This window comes from Anoplophora glabripennis, unplaced genomic scaffold (genome assembly GCF_000390285.2).
Source record: "Anoplophora glabripennis isolate ALB-LARVAE unplaced genomic scaffold, Agla_2.0 scaffold602, whole genome shotgun sequence".
Lineage (NCBI taxonomy): Eukaryota > Metazoa > Arthropoda > Insecta > Coleoptera > Cerambycidae > Anoplophora > Anoplophora glabripennis.
The window spans coordinates 1-21,012 of NW_019417005.1; the positions used below are offsets into that span (position 1 = coordinate 1).

At 30.6% G+C, this 21,012-nt stretch overlaps 2 protein-coding genes across 3 annotated transcripts; one reads left to right on the forward strand and one right to left on the reverse strand.

Annotated features, from left to right (window-relative positions):
- Positions 1 to 1,767: 1,767 nt before the first annotated feature.
- LOC108912488 lies at positions 1,768 to 19,986 on the forward strand. The gene is made up of 6 exons (XM_018717721.1): positions 1,768 to 2,099; positions 4,432 to 4,837; positions 4,944 to 5,714; positions 14,585 to 15,012; positions 17,964 to 18,542; positions 19,592 to 19,986. Exons 1-6 carry the CDS (start codon positions 1,784 to 1,786, stop codon positions 19,783 to 19,785), a joined length of 2,694 nt encoding a protein of 897 aa, XP_018573237.1. The 5' UTR covers positions 1,768 to 1,783; the 3' UTR covers positions 19,786 to 19,986.
- Positions 19,987 to 20,081: 95 nt separating this feature from the next.
- On the reverse strand, positions 20,082 to 21,012 carry LOC108912498. Of its 2 annotated transcripts, none has more exons than XM_018717736.1 (3): positions 20,856 to 21,012; positions 20,450 to 20,802; positions 20,082 to 20,343 (listed from the first exon to the last, which is right to left on the reverse strand). In XM_018717736.1, the coding sequence occupies exons 1-3, from the start codon at positions 20,893 to 20,895 to the stop codon at positions 20,134 to 20,136; spliced, it is 603 nt and encodes a 200-aa protein (XP_018573252.1). In that variant the 5' UTR covers positions 20,896 to 21,012; the 3' UTR covers positions 20,082 to 20,133. The 2 variants fall into 2 exon arrangements, with proteins under 2 accessions (XP_018573252.1, XP_018573251.1); XM_018717735.1 differs by having other exon boundaries at positions 20,853 to 21,011.

Here is a 21,012-nt window from a genome sequence, read left to right on the forward strand (position 1 = left end):
TTCCGCGCTAGCCTAAGGGCCACCTTAGCAAAGCGCATCCCAGGCTGCATAGTCGCACTACCGTACCCAACCATAAACATGACATCACCCAATTTCTAGCCATGGAATAATGGCGAACGTTTGTGGTTGATTTTGAACTCATTTAAATTATCGTTTGAATTGGTTTGGTAAAAAGTCCACTTGTTTTATGTTCCACTGTGGTATTTTATACTGGAGGATCACAACAATTAATTCGTAGTGATATGGACATCGCATTCTAGTTCTTAAAGTTAAATATGAATAACAAGGCCAAAGATAATCTGAGCCTCTGGAGTGATTTTTGTAAACCCCTTCTATAAATATCAAATATTTAAAAATTGGAACCGATACTTTTGCTAGAATAATATATCGCAATATTATTTTTTACCATAATATTGAAAACGCAATAAAGGTAATGTATTTTTCAAATTCTGATACGTATTTAGCGATATTTTTGCCAATGTCAACATCCTATAAAAATAGTCGACGCTATTCGATTTATAATACCAATGACGTTACTCATCAGTTCGTGCAGAAGTTGTGCGAAAAAAGGTAGTTTGTTAGTAGCACAGTATACTAATCAATCAGTAGGGAAAGTTACGTTTCCCGCGTCTTCCATATTTGCACCATTTTGTTAGCGACTGACAGTTATTACGATTTCCGTTCTCATATTTTCATTCATAAATCTAGTATGTTTTCATTATTGTAGTTATATGTAACTAACCTCACTTAAACCTTCTTATATCAGCTTTATGCATTAAAAACCTTATTTTATGATGTTGAGTAGTTGTTCAGTTTAGTTATCTAGTTCTTGTGTATTTTATTAGTGATTATTTATTTATAAGTAATAGTATACCCAGTAAATAGTTAATAATGAAATAATGAAATAAAAAGTATAGTAAACTTACATTTTAAAATATGTTTAGAAAATAAATACGCTTTCGTAAGTTTTTGAACAAAATTTATAAGATTCAGACCGATATAATCTAATCTAAATTATTTCTCCTGGAATTCAAATAACTAAACCTGTATTTAACCAAAAAATGTAAACTTCTCTTAATAAAAAAAAAACTCAATTTACGTGTAACACTACTACATAGCTAACAATCTCTTTATTACCACGGATTATAATAATTAATCAGAAATTAATGTATAATAATTAAAAGTATTAAAACCAGGAAAAAGAACAGGTTATGTTTACTATACTACTAGAGGTAGCATGCCATTGCGAAAAGTGTGGCTGAGAGACAGACAGTATCTCATACATGCTGTCTCACTCTATCACGCCGCGATTGGTTGGAGCATTAATTTCCAACCAATCGTGACGTGGTAGAGTGAGACAGCATGCACTGAGGTACTGTCTGTTTCTCTCGCACACTCAGCCACAATTTTCGCAATGGCATGCCTCCAGTAGTAGATGCTCGAAGAATCCGCCATATTCTCAGCGACTTTTCCTAGGGTGGGGGTATTTAAAAATTGCCATACGGAATTCATTCATAAATCATTTAAGATTCCCTACTGATTGATTAGTATACTGTGTTTGTTAGCAACCTTATACTTTGGGAACCTTGGACAGAATCGGTAAAATTTTATTATTAGGCAACCAATAAAACACCCTGCAATTAAATATTCAGATATATTTGAATTTCAATAGTTAAACAAAATTGCTGTCTTATTTTTGACATTAATTTAAAATTTTTATTTAATTTATAAATTTTCTATTTATGTTAACAATGAGTAAGGAATTTATAATGCAAATACGTACATGAAGACAACAATTTTTCCAGATATCAAGATTGAATTGGACAGAAGTGATTATGTAAAACAGAGATTATGTTTAATGAAATCTCTTCAAATACCTACCCTCTCTGAAGCAAAAAGCAATTTAGGGTCGTGTTTGGCACAAATACTCTTCGATCAATGTGATGCTGCATTGAAGGAAGATTTCGGTCTAACTCCTTTGAAAGGAACTGGTGACGAGTTATGGCTTTCCCCAAGCGATCTTTTAATTGGGAAGTTAGCACTGACGCCACCATTCACAGGAAAGCATATACAAGCACTTACTCATCAAGGAATTCTCAGTATGTTTTTAATTTTCAAAAAGTTCATACGAGGTTTACAAGCACTTCGTTTTTACAGAGTGGTTCATTATTATTTTTTATTTTTATTTATTTCAAATTTTTTATCAAATTTTAAAAACATGAAAACTTTCTTGAAGATCAGTAATATGTTCCATCCACAATCTACAAGGTGATCCTGTTTGGAACTTCAAACCATCTAGTTTCTTCAATTTTTTTTATTGGGATAGTACTGATTATATCTTTTTTTTTTTGAGAAAAGGCAATTCCTACGTTTGTAACTTTCTGATATCATAAATGTCTTTGTATCTTAATTGTATGGATGGTATTCATCCAAATGTAACTTAAAGCATGTTTTTCTGTGGCCTACTGACTAGTTTTAAATAAAACTGTTGTTATGACAGAACAAATATGATTCAAGTCTATAATTTTAGGGGTTAGCAAATATAACCATTGGCAGATATCAGGCTTGTAACGAATAGCATATTTGGTAGTTGGCAAATACTGAATATTTGACTGATTTTCCACGACTGGGTAACTTAGATGAGGCATTATTATTTTAAATCGACTATATTTGTAGTATAACTTAACTGTACAACTAAGCTGCTTAACTATAAAATAGTGTAATGGATGCTAGATGCAAGAAGTGCGAAATTGACAGTATGCTCAGTGGTATATGTCTTATATTAATTTTTTTTAAATGTATGACAAAGTAAACAAATAGTATCATTAGAGGTTTACAAAAACCACTCTGGTTCTCAGATTGTTAGCTTTGTCCTTATTATTTTTATGGTTTTAGAGAGAGAGAATGCTAAGTTTCGATCACTACGAGTAATTTTCGAAAACCCCTATAGTGTTTTATTTTGCTGCGGATATAATTAATTTACGATGAAAATCTTAATTGGTGGTGTATTTTTTTACATAACATTTTTGAAATATAATTAAACAATTTGCAATTGGTTTTAATTTTAATCTAAAATTAATTGCCTTAAAATATGTAGCATTCGGTTAAACACCAAGATAATGGTTTACTACGCAAAATAATCAATAGTCGAAGAATATTCATTACAAGCCTACTAGACACCAATTGATCTTCCCACAAACATATAAAACAAATGAAAATAACTAAAAATAAATGAAATAAATAAAACACCATTAATTTATATCTGAAAAACTAAGCGTTTGCAAACCTAAATATAAACAATTTTTTTCTTTTTAGTCAGAGAATGATCTGTACAATTTTGTCAGTGGAATATTGCAACACTCTGTATCTAAGGTATTAATAGAAGATTCTACCAAATTTAGAAAATATATTCATATGAATTTTATTTTATATAAAGGGTATCTCAGATTTTAATCTGGAAAGTTTAATAGTTGATAGAACACACAAAAATGAAAAGAAAAATTCATATGAACTTGTGTTTCAAAGCTTCGGTTTCGAGATATAGGGTGTTAAAGTTAAACTTTAACATTTATAAAAAAAACATTTTTTCTCAAATATCTCTAACATATTTAGCCAAATTTGATAAAACTGTGCACATTGTTAGTAATAAGTAAGGGGCTTAATTTGACGTAACTTAGTTTTAACAGGGGCAGCGCTGGGACATCATAATATTTTAAAGAAAAATTGGAGCATGCCACTGCTTTATTATTAATTTGATATTATTTTTAACATGTAATTAAAAATGCAATTTTTTGTCTCTTGCATATTTGTCTATTTTAAAAGGTTATAAAGCTTATTAGAAAAAAAAAAAAATTTCATTTTATTAAGAAAATTAAATTAATTTTGCCAGGGGCGAGTGAAGAAACGAACTTTAGTATTTTTTTTTTGAAAAGGAAGCAAGATAGACAAACAATGCAACAGACAAAACAATTGTACTTTTAATTACTCAATAAAAAATAATCAAACTTACAAAGAAGCAGTAGCATGCTCAAATTTTTCTTTTTTCTTTCTCTCAAAAACAAACCAATATTATTTTTTAATTTTTTTGTCATATAAAAAGAGCGTTAAGTTAAAAATTATGGGATAGATGAGGGAGATTTCTAATGTGTTTCACATGTTACTTTTTTTTAAAGATAAAAATAAAAAATATATAATTTAATGGTTCTATTAAGGCTGGTTTTCATTTGGGGTCCTGTCTGATCATGTTCCGTTCGTTTTGTGTCGTCTAATTATCTCAAACTTATATTTTTCCATATAATAACACGGAAAACATAAGTTTAAGATTCTAGACAACACAACATGAAAGGAACATGCTCGGAACACACCCTAAATGAAAACCAGCCTTTTGTGACCAAAAAATAAAAAATATAGCTCTAATTAATATTTTTTAAGAGATTGGTGAAGAAATAGAAAAAAAATTTTGGAATGAAACTAAAATGCGCGAAGAAAACTATTTTGAACTTAGAAAAAGACATATAGTGGACCAATTTGAAGAGATTTTCAGAATTGAGACAAAAAATATTGAAACACGAGAACGTTTATCTTATCAGAATCAAATTCAGAAGATGCTTGAAGAGTTCAATGAAATATTACTTGAAGAATTGAATAACTTAGAAAAGAAATTAAAAAGGGAACGAGAGGCATCTCTGAGAAATCAGAGAATATCAATAAATACTGAATGGGAACTGAAATTTAAAGAAGCGACTAATACTACAGTGCAAAAAATGACTGTAAAGTTTTTAGATGAACTAGATAGACAAAAATCTGTGATGATAAATAATTTTAAATTAGACTTACAGTAAGATTATTTAAAATTCTTTTAAAGATTAAGTAACATTTAAATTATATTTGTCGTCCAGATAAAAAAAGTTTAATCTATTAATATTTGTTACTATTATTTTTAGAAAAGCATATCTACAGAAAGGTTATGATATTAACATGGAAAAAACCAAGTGTAAAGAAAGTATAAAACAGTTAAGACATAATTTGGAATGTAAAAATATTGCCAATATGATGTATGTATTATGTATGGAACGAAGGAAATGTTGCACTGAAAAGGAAAAAGTCGAACAATATTACGTGAAAGAAATTAAAAAATTAAATAAGTTAATATCTGACAAAGATCATCGGATAAAAACACTTACAGAAGAAACGAATAAACAAATAATGGAAGTCAACTTGAGAGAGACTTGTTTATTGGAAATTATAAGACAATTTCAAAAGTTCATTAATTTTGCCTTGCGCGCAGCTCCTACGCAAGCAGAATTTTTGTTGTCCATTGAAAAAATGATGGCTTTTGAATTAACAAAGACAGTCTTAAAATCCAACTATTCACGATTGAGGCCCTGCAGTGAAATTCTTCCTTGGAAAGATCAAGAAAAGCCAATAAACACCCCTAACGTTGTAGGATTAGAGATCGAGGACTATCATAACTGTCTTAAGGAATTAACTCTTCTTCATTCAGAAGAGGGTTTAGGAGAAGAGGATTATCTTCCTGCATTCAATTACAAAAATAAATTATATGTGCGGGAGGACTTTCGCAATATGATATCCCAAGGAATTGAGATAACGAAAAGTAATGAGTTGTGGAGTAAGGATGTTGAAATATTGATTCAAACATTGAGAAAATCTGTGAGCAATTTGAAAGAAGAGTCCGAAAGATCCATGTCAAAGAAGTAAGTTATTGAGCAACAACTTTATGTTTATGTTGTGGTGTAGTATTGTTTGTTACACATTGCATGAGCTTTGGTTTTTCTGTACCCGAGGGTAAACTATTAACCACCTATTAAGATAAGTATGTATTTAACCCCCATAACTCTATACTAGTTTCTTGAGGGTCATTCGCCTTTGATATATGTAATCTTTTCCAATTGACTAGGCCAGGGATTCCCAAACTTTGTTTGTCACGCCTCCCTACTGCCTAAAATGAAAATGTTCGTCGTAAGCAAAAGAAAGCTAGTGGGCTTGCAATGCAATTTAAAAACACAACAAGGGTAGTAGGCTATTGACTGTGTCAAAAAAAGAGGGTACAAAGGAACTACAACGTAACAGAAATTTTATTGTTTGATATGTTCAATTGACCCTAAAAAATGGTAAAACTGCGGAGTGCTACCTTTTAAAGGGGTGCATTTTTGAGAACGAAGTAAAAAGGTTGTAGTTTCAGTTTTTTGAGTTTTACTCAAAAACGATGCATTTTTTCAATATAGTTGTCAGTAGAAAAGTTGTAGCAAATTGAATTTCCAGTCGAAGTGAGATCTTTTGAAGTCAAAAAATTTATTTTTAACAAAAATATGCCCAAAAAACGAGTAAAAAAATGCGTTTTTTTTTTCTTTTTGGTTTTTGGCCCACAACTTTTTTCTGAGAGGAGTTAGGTATAGGCATTGCTTCACAGAAAAAAAATTTATGTTTTTTCCTTTAAAATAAGCCTTTATAGAAGTACCTACGACTAATAGAAACCGAGATACATTGGATCAAAATTGGCTACTTTTTGAATTGTTGGCCAATTTTTGCCCTTTTTTGACGATTTTCGTCTTATAACTTTTTTCTGAGTTAATTTAGGTATATGTAATGTATATTCAAATGAAAGCTGGTATCAAGACCTTTAAAATGGTGCCTGGTAGAAGTTTGTACAATTAAAATCAACTTAGATATGTCAATTTAATCAATGATACTTTTTCTTTTTATAAAATTTTAATTACTTTCGGTATTATTTTGTCTAATAAATTTATTTTTATGAATGTGAAAGTTAAAATAAGTTTCTATGTGATTGAATATTATTATTAATTTATTTAAACAACAATTAATCATATTTATCATGTAAAATTTCGAATTCTTTTAATTATTTTTGTACTTTTAATTAAAAAATTACAATTACAAAAAAATTTTTCAATTTTGTAAATAAGAATTTTCCAAAATTAAAAAATTGCCTCGATGTATTTTTACTTTAAAATGCTAGTGTTGAGGATGTCACTGCTGCATCTGAATGCATTATGACTATAATGTATAGTTCAAAAATTGACAGCCTGAAAACTTGTCGATATAAATTATTTCAAAAGTATTCAACAAGTGCAAAATTTACCTTATCTCGATTGCCTTCAACAACTGATGCTCTCAAACATCATAGGTTCAGAGTATAACACATCATTCAATAAGTCCCAGGACTAGCGTAGAGATGGCGCTAATAATGCCATGTATATACCAAGGTTCAGAAGTACCAACCTTTAGATGAGATGTATCAAAATTTGATGTAATTCGAAACATAACCAAGAAAGCTATAGTGGTTAAAGTGACGCTACCTTTGCAATCGTGAAAAAACGCCCACACATGAAGAAGAAGAAAGTCATCTTTCATCAAGACAACGCACCGTGCCACAAGTCAATCAAAACGATGACCAAATTCAACGAATTGGGCTTCCAACTGCTTCCCCATCCTCCGTACTCGCCGGATCTGGCCCCCAGCGACTACTGGCTCTTTGTGGATCTCAAAAAGATGCTCCAGGGAAAAAGATTTGGCTCGAATGCGGAGGTGATCGCTGCTACTGAGGCTCATTTTGAGTCAATTGTATTACACTTGAAGGAGATTATGTTGATGAATAATAAAGAATTTTGCGGATAAAATGTTGTTTTCATAGTTAGTCCCGGGACTTATTGAACGATGTGTTATTTTCAGATGCAACAGTGGAATTGTTGTACTTTAAATCCCCTTGATTAGGATTGTAAAAATTCCATAAATGGGCTAGTTCCCATTTTTAATAATAAATCTCCTGCACCTGAAAATTTACTTGAAAAAATAGCCTGTAAATGTATTAAAGAATGTATGGGAATAAATTGTGAAAATGCATATGAGCCTGATTTTTCTGAAGAGGACATTGATGAAAATGATGACGGCGAAATTGATATTAATATTGAAAATATACTAAATGAAACTGAAAATTTATAAGATATATATGATTAACTGTTGTTTAAATAAATAAATAATAATATCCAATCACCTAGAAACTTAATTTAACTTTCACATTCACAAAAATTTTATTAGACAAAATAATACCGAAAGTAATAAAAAATGTATAAAAATAAAAAAAAGTATCGTTGGTTAAATTGACATATCTCGATTGATTTTAATTGTATAAACTTCTACCAAGCACCATTTTAAAGGTGTTGAAACCAGCTTTCATTTGAATATGGCATTACATATACCTAAATTAACTAAAGTTATAAGACGAAAATCGTCAAAAACGGCAAAAATTGGCCAAAAATCCAAAAAGTAGCCAATTTTGATCCGATGTATCTCGGTTTCTATTAGTCGTAGGTACTTCTGTAAAGGCTTATTTTAAAGGAAATACATTAACTTTTTTTCTGTGAAGCAATGCCTATACCTAACTCCTCTCAGAAAAAAGTTGTGGGCCAAAAACCAAAAAGAGAAAAAATTTACTCGTTTTTTGGGCATATTTTTGTTAAAAATATATTTTTTTTGACTTCGAAAGGTCTCATTTCGATTGGAAATTCAATTTGCTACAACTTTTCTGCTGATAACTATATAGAAAAAATGCATAGTTTTCAAGTAAAACTCAAAAAACTGAAAATAACACCTTTTTACTTCATTCTCAAAAACGCACCCCTTTAAAAGGTAGCACTCCGCGGTTTTATCATTTTTTAGGGTCAATTGAACATATCAAACAACAAAATTTCTGTTACGTTGTAGTTCCTATCTAAAGTACATAATCAATAGCCCATGGTAAGTTGAAAAATTAACCTTCAATTATTTTATTTCACAAAAATATTAATTTCACAGATAAATAAAAGAAAGACAAAGTCAGTGCGACGGATGAGCTTGCATGTTTTTGACAAGATTCTTAATTCTGGGTTGAATAGAAGAAAGTGCATGACGTGTAGATCACTAGCAGTATCGAGTGTGCTTCTGTACTTCGTTTTGATAGCTACAACTGCCGAAAATGCCCTTTCGCACAAATAAGTACTTGAAAATGTTAAAAAGAGTTTCAGTGTTTCTTCTGCTATACTGGGATAAACTTTAACATATTTTACCCAAAACAATGGCTTATCCATCTTCTCAAAATCATATTTGGTAGCAGAATAATTTTTGATGTCCAAAGCTTGCTTTTGTAATGTTTCTGGTAGCACATCTATGTCAACGTGAAATGGATCCATCGCCAATCGATAAATATTGTTATCACACGAGTTGGAGAAGTACCGCTTGAATTCATCTGTAAGTTGCTGCAAGTAGTTGCATATTTCGATATTAATATCGGTTTCACGTGTGGGCGGTGCAGGTGGTGCAATGCTGGCGGGTATCCACACTCGCGCCCCCCTTTACATGTTGTCGCTACTCCCTAGAGGGGCGCGCCCCTCCCTTTGAAAACCTCTGGACTAGACTACCTAATTTAAATACGACGAAACGGATCCCATGTAACATTTCATAAATATTTATCAATAAAAAATATATCATTATCATGCCTGATGAGTATGTAACTCTTAATGCGTCCCCATAAACAGGGCTAAATTGGAAGTTTCCTTGCTTCTTTAATTGCACATCTCTACCGGTAGATGCCTTGAACAGTAAATTGAATTCAAATTGGTTTTATATGTATATAATTCTTAGGAACAATATCAAAAAAATTATCAGTCATGTTGATATTCAGATTCCTCTTCTTTGTGGCCAAGTTCGAAGGGTTTGGTGCATCCTACTAGAAATATTTGTGTAGTGAGAATATTACATAAGAAACCTAATATCTGGGTATACAACTTATTACTTTGTCCTTGACATTTTATCATGAATTGGGCTACTTCTAGATTCAACATGTGGCTAGCTTGCTGTTGCTGTCATTTTTCTTCTCCTTTCCGGGTATATTTGACGACAAGGGGACACCACGTCCCAACAAACCCACTTGGCAAGTTTTTTGCTACAGTATGAAATTTACAATTTGCAATATGCCTATACTGTTTTGTTATTTAATAATTTAATTAATACAAGTTGATATCTTAAGTAATGATCTGACGTATTTCAAAACTAACTACACTTTTGTACCCAGTGAGTTACCTCTTTGTAACAGATTTTAAGATTCGATAAAATATCTTTTTGAGGAAGAAAAGTTTATACAGAGGATAAGTAGTAAAGTAGATCAAGACATTTATGCCATTTTTTATTTAGTATTCTCTTTTTCAAGATTTAATGTGTGATGTAATGTGATTTAAGTTGATGTAACATACAATAAGGTGTCCCATAAGTATGTTTAAACTTAGGCTAATTCATCTTTATCAGAAAATGTTTGTTTGGCTGCTAGATGGCTTTAAAGTTCCTAAAAAATCTTTAAATATTGGAGTAACATAATTTTTTAATCAAACTTTGTCACATTATCTTCATCACAAAATGTGTTTTTTTTTCATGATGACGCGCCCAAGCGGCTTTTGTAAAAAGTTTCTTCAATACGACATGATGCGTAGAGATATGTCAAAAATATGTGTAATTTAGAGGGTTGATTATTCTTGGAGTATTTTTAAATGAGAATACACTTGCACTAATCTACCTCCTCTTAAATCTTAATTCGTCCCGATCACGAAATTTTGTTCTATTTTCTTTCTTGTTTTAGTTTCAACTTAAAGTGCACTATTGGTTTTACTTTTAATGAAGGCATAGTACAATAAGTATCTTTTTAAGAAGTAACTATTAATATTTGCATGAAGAATGTTTTGTATAGGTTCAGTAGGTGACACTGTTTATGGCTGATCTAGATCAAACATAAGAATATATAATTTGCTGCTTTTGAAAGGTGACACATCTTGTTCTAAGTTTATTTAGAAGCAGTTCTTTGTTGGTGTTTTTCTTTATACAGTTTGGTAATGTATGTATTGAAAATAAAATAGAAATTTATTATTATTTTTGAGTTTTTGTAATTTGTTCGTCAATTTTGTGGGTTTTCTTATATAGTGATTTAATGTGTTAGGAATATTATTGATCGGTTTGTTAGGTCTATTTAGACATCTTAAGGACCAGGCTGAAACTAGAGGATTACATGAAAAATGTGTGTGTCTTTGTATTTTGTACATTTAATTGATGTTTATATTCTTTTCTTGTATGTATAAACTGAAGGGAAGGTGAAAAGGGTTTTGGAATTGATTAGAGTTGATAGTAAACTGTGGTACACAGGAATCTGTGGTTAATGACTTGTTTTACTTTTTTGCAACACCCTGTACAAAGGATACAGGATTTTGAAGTAATTTTTACCCCATTCGTCCTGTAGCCAGGGGGTCCTAATTGCCTCCTTCATTTAGATGGAGTTACCCAAGTATTTTTTGTGTATTTTGAGTTGCAGAACATGAATTTTTTGGCTAGAAGTTTGCCCAGATGTCGATAAGTTTTTTATTAACAAAAAACTTGCAAAATACTGAAAACTTAGTTTTTGGCAAAATAAAAAGTATCTTCTTGTTCTTTGACCCATTTTAAAAAGAAAATATCTCTTGCAATTTTTTTGTTAAACGCATAGTTTTCGAGATAAACGCCGTTAAAAACTCGAAAAAAGCAATTTTTGCGATTTTCAATTGTTAATAACTTTTGATTGAATAGGTATTTTGTAATTCTGATGACGGCGTTTGAAAGTTCATGTTAAATACAACAAATTATGAGTAATTGCAAAATTTGTTTTTTCCACTGTTATTTGAAGCTATAAACAAATAGCGATTGAGCGTTCAGAAGGGTGCAGAAGAGTGCGCCGCCATGTATGTAAGAGAGCGGTTGCCTTCTTACAGGAGGCGTTTAATACACGATCTTGACACGTACTCTTCATTTCTAGACCAAAGAAACGATGAAAACAACGAAACATTAACAATTCAATGAAAATTGCTATTTTGCGCTTTTAATATAAGTATAAACTTTTTTATTATCATTTATAAATAAAACTAATATAATTTCGCTAATTTTTTTCATATAAATCGTATAATAATGTTTACAAAGCAAATTAGAAATTAACCATGCAAACATTATATCTTTGATATTTCAAATTTTTCTCGCCTTTTTAATGCATTTTGTTTTAAACGATTCATTTATTTTTAAAAATTTTGTAGTCGCGCTTCAAAATTGCACTGAAGATGTAGAATTATTAACGTTCATGTTACAAGATGAATAGCTTAATTAAATCAGATCTTTGCATTATTTGTCAAAAAAATTTTAATTTTAATTATTGTAATATTGCAATTTTCATTAAATTGTTAATGTTTCATTCAGTTTTCATCGTTTCTTTGATTTAGAAATGAAGAGTACGCGTCAAGATCATGTATTAAATGCCTGTAAGAAGGCAACCACTCTCTTACATACATGGCAGCGCACCCTTCTGAACGCTCAATCGCTATTTGTTTATAGCTTCAAATAACAGTGGAAAAAACAAATTTTCACACTGCAATTACTCATAATTTGTTGTATTTAACGTGAACATTCAAACGCCGTCATCAGAATTACAAAATATCTATTCAATCAAAAGTTATTAATAATTGAAAATCGCATAAATTGCAATTTTCGAGTTTTTAACGGCGTTTATCTCGAAAACTATGCGTTTAACAAAAAAATTGCAAGATACATTTTCTTTTTAAAATGGGTCAAAGAACAACAAAATACTTTTTATTTTGCCAAAAACTAAGTTCTCAGTATTTTGCAAGTTTTTTGTTAATAAAAAACTTATCGACATCCGGGCAAACTTCTACCCAAAAAATTCGTGTTCTACAGCTCAAAATACACAAAAAACACTTGGGTAACTCCATCTAAATAAAGGAGTCAATTGGGACCCCCCTGGCTACAGGACTACATGCACAAAGGGAAATTCTAGTTTCATTTAATATTTGTTGGTACATTAAATGTGATAATTTTTTATTAATCAATTTGTCAATGTCAATGTCAAAATTTCAAAATGTAATGGGAAAAAGCACTAGGTATTAAATTTATGTATACACATATCTCTTTTATTCTTTATAATCTACTGCTACTGATTGTGTGAACTATTTTTTTATATGTTTTGCTAAAATAAATCTCTAGGGACCCGGCAATGCTATATTTGTAATTTTATATCAATTTTATACAAAAAAACAAATTTCTTATTCTCATCCCCACAGAAGAAAAAAAGATACAAAATTTGGTGGCATCAAGGATGCGACAATTGGAACACAATTTTTCATCAACCCTCCTACTCTTTTTAAAAAGCCTACTTGACATAAATATACTTATGAATAATATTTTAAATCATAATTTCTTCAATATCCACGCGACAGTTTTATATAACAATGTATGTTTATCAATTAATGTGTATTTAAATAAGAGCATGTAATATTTGCCAGACTCAGCAAAATTTTGCTGAATAATTTACTGATATTGAAAGAATAGAATAGGAAAATGTGTTTTAAGTTGTCTCTCGTTGAACCAAAGCTGATATTTCTCCAGTAAATCTTTACATATTAAAGGTCTATAACAGGGGTCGGCAAGTAATTTTAGGTGCTGTCCGGATACTTTTGAAAATTTTTAACGAGGTCCAGAAAAAAATTCATATTTCTTATTTTTTTTAATTTTAATTTGGACTCAAATTTAATCTGCTTACTAATTAAGAACTCAAAACACTCGCACAATTGTAAAATACTAAAAAAAATTATAAGATTGGCACTTAAACGTAAAAAACATTTTTTAAATCATATATTTGAGTAATTTATACTTTCAAAAAATTTTTGGCGGTCCAGTATTTTACCTTCCACGGTCTGGACCTGGACCGCGGTCCGCCAGTTGCCGACCCTTGGTCTATAAGATAACAGAGAGTCCCAGTAATAAGTGCCAAAATATTAACCCTGCATTTAAGTGATCAAAAGTAAGTTTTGTATATTTTATAAATAATTTCTTAGTTTTTTATTACAAATAAAATGTAAATTTTAAATTTTTATTACTCTCCACTGAGGCACGAGTTAAATACATGGTTAAAATTTAGGCACTTATTTCGGAAACACCCTGTTACACATACGGTGTCCCGCATAGCATATGTCAAACTTTCCCTTGTGATAGAACACTTCAAAATAAGAAAAAAAGTTCGTATAAACATAGGTTGTACGACCTTCGATTCGTTTTCAAGATACAGATTGTCAAAATTTAAAAAAGAAATCAGTTATTAATTATCTTTTATTATTCTGGTTGGAGTTGCTAAGAAAAAAAATGCTATTTTATTTGAAATAACGAGCCATTTTTGAGTAAATATTTTTCTAAATTGAAAATAAGCCTTCAACATACTTTTACAAATTGTACTCCAAAGCTATTTGTTTCACAAAAAAAATGTAGGTGTTTTTTTTAAGTACAATGTAACCATTGAAAGCTAAAAAAATTAATAGCATAACAATTTTCAATTCTTTAGGGTTTATAATATTTCAAGAAATTTAAAATTCCTATACTAAGGATATTTTTGGACTTGACTTTCTTTCTTATTTTGAGGTGCTCTACATCAGGTAAAGTTTGGAGTGTGGAATTCGGAACACCCTGTATAACCGAATAAATGCCTTTAGTGATATTTCAGATCTAGTGTAAAGTCAGAACAGACTGCGCCTCCTAGAAGTATTGAGGCTTCCAGTGTTCAATTTATGATCCGTGAATCCACGCCAAAAACTACCACATGGAGTCACGACTCTTCTAGAAAACTGTCAGAAGAAAGGAGAGCATCTCTAAAACCAGTTTTCAATTCTCTGCATAACATAAATTTTGCACAAATTGGCACAGTTGAAAAGAAACCTGCTTTGATAGCTGCCACAAATTCTTTGGAACTAATTCTAAAAAGGGGGTCTGTCAGATATTTGAAACCTAAAGATGAAGTCGAATTAGAAGAGCTTGAAGTAGATGAACATGACGAAAAATTGCACACATTAGTTAGAGAGACTCAAGGATCTTTCAGCATTTTAAAGAGAAAAGCTTCTGTTGATGACGCTCCATCCATTAGAGAAATGGGAGGTACAATAAAACAAGCACTTCATTTTAAAAAATAAATAAAGGGGGAGGGCCCCTAAGGCCGGTTTTTGGTCTAATTTATTTTTAACTGAAAAAACCTGAAAAATTTTTTTTTTAGTATTTACTAGCCGTACTGAATCATTTCCACCCTAAACGGACCAACCCCCTTCACCCTGCTTTCCCCCTCCACCCCCTTAAATGAGATGACACACATTTACATTGAATAAATGGAAAAAGAAAAAAATTAATAATTATTACACATACATGTTTCTGCATATTTGATTGGCCACTTTGAATTTCGTGGTTCTGAATTCATAATTGTAATCAGTGATCCAAGAAAGTTTCTATAAACAAATATTTGAGAATTATGAGGATCTTTTTAATTTTTTTGTCCGCCATATGGAATACGTCATTTTGAATTTCGCAATTCTGCCTTCAGATTCGTAATCAGAGATCCAAAAAAACCCACTACACAAAAATTCATGCATTTTAAAGACATTTTAATTTTTTTGTCCGGCATATTGAATCCGCCATTTTGAATTTCGTGATTCTGAGATCAGATTCGTGATCAGCGACTGAAAAAACTCTTCGTATGTAAGATTCATAGGAACTGAATGTCTTTCGCATCTCTAAGCTCTTTAAAGATTCCTCTAATAAGCGATGGTTTCCCCGGCATATAAGGGGGTGGAGGGGGAAAGGAGGGTGAGGGGGTTGGTCCGTTTAGGCTGGAAACGATCAGATTTTTTTTCAAATTTTTTCAGCCAAAATAAATTAGGCCAAAAACCGGCCTTAGGGGCCCTTCTTCTTTGTCCAAATTATTTCACATTCTTTCTCAGTACTACTCTAGTGGCATTCTAAAGTTTAGTTAGTTTTGACAATAATTTGAATATTCAGTGACTTCATATTTGGCAGAGTATATTACTTTGGAATATTTTTATATTTCATTAAGAAACAGTAATTTAATTTATAGGGTTTTCTACATTAAATAAAAATTAAGTAAAATGAGAAATAATTGTAGTAGGTTATCACATGAAAATGTTAGATTCGACTATTTGTTTTCTTTAAAAATATTGGAAAAGTGAAATATGGTAAAATATGGAATTTTTTTTTATAAAAAAGATTTGAGCATCACATTTTAGAAATATAAATAGTGAGTTAAGTTTTTGTAATATTAAGTTAACAGAAGTCCTTATGCTAAGGAAAAAAATATAAAAATTCATATAACTGTAGTTTGTAGAACTCTTCAAGTTTCATCAATCTGCATTAAATATCTTAGCTGTATTATATTAACTTTTTTCTTAGAATAAAACAAACTGATATGCATGTAAAAAATACATAAAATGGGTATCATCCTGTAGTTAAAATACAGAACAAAAAAAAGATACTAATAAACAAAATTCAAGTCGTCTGTGGAAACTAAGTCTTTCACTACACCCCGTTACTATTTTTTTAAGTAAAACAAAATTTGAAGGCAAATAACAATCAACTAAATAAAAATGCAACAAAAATATTTTTGAAAGAAATCTTTTAACATATTTCTTTTCACAATACATGTTTAATGATCTTTGTCTGACATGCAAGTATGTATTTTGAAACAAAACTATGTACACTTATATACAGGGTGTCCCGGCATTTGATACAAAAAAGTCGAGTACAGATAGATGAGATCAAAACATAATTAAAATTATTTAAAATCACGTTTTACAATGCATTTATTTAATCTTGTAGTCGTTGAAATTATTACAATTAGAGACTAATTGAACCACTTGGTTTTGTATTATTATTATAGATCTTAATGTTATGTATATCACCTGTACTAACTGGACACAGACCCCCCAAAAATATTACTAGGATAATTCAGAAAAAACGATCTAACAGAATATGGAAAATACAGTGTGTCACATAAAAAAAGAGGAAAAAAATATAGTTGGCATCTATAACTCTGAAATGTAATGTTATTTTTATTCGTTTTGTTTTTCATAAAATAAGCACGAGTGAACCATATTTTACTTTATTTTATTTTTTCACCCATGGCCGTGGGTTGAAAAAAAATAGTGACCTTTATTGTTATTATACAGGGTGAGTAAGGCGAATAGCACCAAACTCCGGGAATCTACATGTCAAAAAAGCTCAAATGTTATGTGATTTTCAATTGTTTCAAAGCTATGACGAACATTTCAATAAGAAAAATATTAATTTATTAATATTCTATTAATCGTAGCGTTTTTTTATGAAATATTCAAAAACACAAATAATGTTGCTTCATCCTTAAAAAGAATGCAGCATACAACAAAATGATTATTATCGATCCATTGACAAAACTCGATATGCATAATCTTCTGGTTGTAGCTGTTGCATTCTCTGTACATGCTTGTGAGGATTTTTATTACACTTTTTTGTGGGATGCCCAATTGAGTAGCAAGAATATTTTCTACTTCTTCTAAAACTTGTCGATGTGCTTGTTCAAATGTTATATTAGTACTGGAAAGCTTCCTGGTTTCGCACAGTTTGTTGAAAACTTTGATAAATACATTTATATCAGGACATCTGTGATGTGTTGAAGACATTCGTCACCAGCATTAGCAATCCCATTACAAAAACCATAAACAAATATACCATTGGCATTGGCATTTTGATTGTACAAATGTGTAGTCAAATGTTAAACTATTGCAACCTAAAATGATACTTGCAAATATCCTATTTTTAAACTTGGAACATTTGAACTTTTAAAATTTGTAATTACGCTATATCTTGAAAACAAATGAAAATCGCATAACATTTGAGTTTTCTTCTTATTATTTTGATGTGTAAAATTCATTGCCGGACTTTGCTGTGATTCTACCGGCTCATACTGTGTTCCTCAAACTAACTTATATAAAAAATTTAGACAAATTGACCAAAATTGTGAATTAAAGGTCCATTTAATTGACTAAAATTAAGTTGTAAAATTACAGAAAGCTGTCAGTCAAGTAAAAAAACTTCCCCAAAACAGTCTGTGAAGGACGGTCTAGTGATGGATGCCAAAGATTCAGTAATAATGAAAAAAGCATCTTTACTGAAAAAGTCCGCCGAATTTAATATCACGCCTAATGATTCCATTGAATTACGTATAGAATCAAAAAGTAACATGAGGAGGAAGGCCTCTAAATTAGTTACAGCAAAAAATTCATTAGAGCTTCTCAGAGAATCTAGAACAAAGATTGTTGACACACCCATATTATATTCTCCTAAAGATTCATCGAAGCAAAAATCAAGTGTAAGCTGTGCCAAAACCAAATGCAATGACAAATGTTCCCAGTCAAAAGATGCATACTTGGATGATTTAATGGTTGAAGATTTCAGATATATAAGAAAAGATTCCGCCGAAAGATCGATAAAAATGTCTCATATAGAAGTCATAAAATTGGAAAACAGTAGTAGGGAGGCAAGTGTTTCTATTAATGCGATACCCATGATATATGATACTGGAAGTGCTGATTACTCAACTGACTTAACAGACATGTACAAAGAGAAACCAAAACCTAAAAAAACAAGTAAGTGCTAAATCAGGACTATTATTACAGTCCGTACAATATTTGTAGATAGAATCCCAAGAAAAAAATAAACCAATAAAGTTCTGTTATCGGAACTACTGTAGGGGCGTACCTTGAAATTTTTCACGTTATTTTTAGAATATTAAAATATATATAGAAGGTAAATATTATAAACTATTATAAACACACTGTCTTCTACTACCACATCAACTCGAATTCGTTTTGCAAGTAATTATCTCCAACTTTAATAACATGTTGACAACATTTCATCCAGTCCTTGACAGTAACTTCTATCAGAGTTTTCACAGCTTCTAATAAAACATTTTTTTTGCTACGTTGTTTTTGAATTAAGCCCACATTATTTATTATATGCGTTAAAAACGATACTCTTCGACTAGGAATTAAATTCCTTTCTTTTATGTTTCACCTCCTTATGGTCACCGCCACACCGCCCATGTCTTTCAATCTCGGATGTTGAATGCAGTTATAACCAAGAATGTGGCACAGGGGTCTTCTTGGAATTCTATCTTAACAAATATCGTACGGACTGTATCTTCTTACTTTTTTTTACGTTTGAAAAGCAAAGAGCTGAATAATTTTAATAAGTAATTCAATTATTTTTTTACTATAAAAAAAAACAACACTTTCAAGAGGTATTACCCATTAAAAGTGTGTTAAGATTAGTTTCGTTTTCAAGTTCTTGAGTATTTCTATACATAAACACCGGATATAGGAACATCAAGTTTACAATTCCATTGTTTGAGCTGGAATTCTCATAACATGGCCTAGTAGTTAAATATATCAAAGTAGCTATTAAGAATATTTCTTACTATCGTGCACATTTGTGAAACTTTATATAATTGCAATCTATCAGAATATGCAAAAAAAATTCATGGAATATGATGCTCAATCTTTTTTTATACGGGTTAATTTATGAACAATTAATCAATAAAACATATTTTACTTTCCTAGGATCTTAAACAAAACTACAACAAAATCTATAATTTTTTGTTGATGATTCTGCATGTTTTATCTATTTTTTATTTTAGAAACGAAAAAAGTAGCACCTTCAAAGGGTAAGTCCCAAAAGTTGCCAAAAGCCTTGAAAGTTGTGGGAGACATGAATGCAAAGGAACATCTGCAGACAACAAATGAATTTACAGAAGAACGGATTCATTCACTAATTGAATTAATCAAAGATAACCCAGCATTGATGCGGACATTTACGGCTTGTACAAGATGAAATAATATACTTTTCACATTTTATTACTATTGATTAATTAATGATTAATAAGGGTTTAGGATCAGAAATTTGAACACAAAGTTCATATAAACAAAAAATAAGAAGCTCTCGGATATCCTCCTAGAAATTTCAGCATAACAAAGTAGGTTTCTAAATTTGATAGAAAGTAGGTATCAGTAAATCCAAATGCGAATGGAATTTTTGAGCTCTATAATTTTAATATTTCAAAACTATAGGTAAATATCCTATTAAATAGTCATTATAGGACTCTTTTAACAGGATTTCAAAATAATATACTTGGTTCATAATTTATTATCATTTGGATTTATAAAACTTACTAACAATAATTTACTTTTTTGGAGGTAGGCCCATTTTTTCTCTCACAAGAAACTCCGGTAACCTCTTTCCTTTCCAATATCTCGGTATTATAATTTCATTCAATTTGTCGATTCGTTCTTGAACATATTGTTCTGCTGAAAAAGCTTCACCTTCTTTACATTGCTGGATTAAGATTGCTTGAAAATCTTTTTCTTTTTTTAATTCTCTTCGTTGCCTCAACTAAAAAGTATCATGGTAAATTTTAAACAAGTACAAAATAATTATACAAACCTACCTAACATAAAACTACAGTTTATAAATGAAATCTGTAATAACAATTACCTACCTTTGCCCATTCAAATTTCATCCGTTTTCGTAGCTTTTTTAACTTATGTTTCTTCATTTTCTTTCTCCTTATGACTATTAATCTTGCAGCTTCTTTTGTTACATTACTATTTTCTTTAGATGGGGCCTCAATAGTTTTTTCAAGGACTGGTGATTCTATTGATGTTGGTATCCACAAAACACCATTTGGTAATTCAATTTTGTTTTTATGTATAATAGGAAATTTAATACCATCATTTTGTTGCCAAATCCACGGGTTCTTTATAAATGGAGACTGTGTTAATAATACTCGTGGTAAAGGAGTATTTGCAACGTTCTGACTTGTTAAATAACGTAAAATATTTGAACTAGTGCCTGCAAAATTTTCGATTAAAAAAAAATGTTTACCTACGGATAATTCTCACCACTTATTCTGAAAGTACGTGTTATTCTAGTTAAATAATTCATTTCACAAATCTAAAACTCACAATTTCTGCCAATTGTAATAAGTCTATTTTCATTTTTCCATTTCATAACCACAAATTAACTACATTCGACCACAACCACAGAACACCCTCATGACCA

What these genes read in the sequence shown, in the direction of transcription:
- LOC108912498 (XM_018717735.1), bottom strand. Translation starts at nt 20,895, where the DNA reads ATGAATTATTTAACTAGAATAACACGTACTTTCAGAATAAGTG. An exon ending in ACGTACTTTCAGAATAAGTG is followed by an intron (nt 20,803 to 20,852) that starts GTGAGAATTATC and finishes AAAATTTTGCAG; the next exon opens with GCACTAGTTCAAATATTTTA. An exon ending in TGAAATTTGAATGGGCAAAG is followed by an intron (nt 20,344 to 20,449) that starts GTAGGTAATTGT and finishes GATACTTTTTAG; the next exon opens with TTGAGGCAACGAAGAGAATT.
- LOC108912488 (XM_018717721.1), top strand. Translation starts at nt 1,784, where the DNA reads ATGAAGACAACAATTTTTCCAGATATCAAGATTGAATTGGACAGAAGT. An exon ending in TACTCATCAAGGAATTCTCA is followed by an intron (nt 2,100 to 4,431) that starts GTATGTTTTTAA and finishes ATATTTTTTAAG; the next exon opens with AGATTGGTGAAGAAATAGAA. An exon ending in ATCCATTAGAGAAATGGGAG is followed by an intron (nt 15,013 to 17,963) that starts GTACAATAAAAC and finishes GTAAAATTACAG; the next exon opens with AAAGCTGTCAGTCAAGTAAA.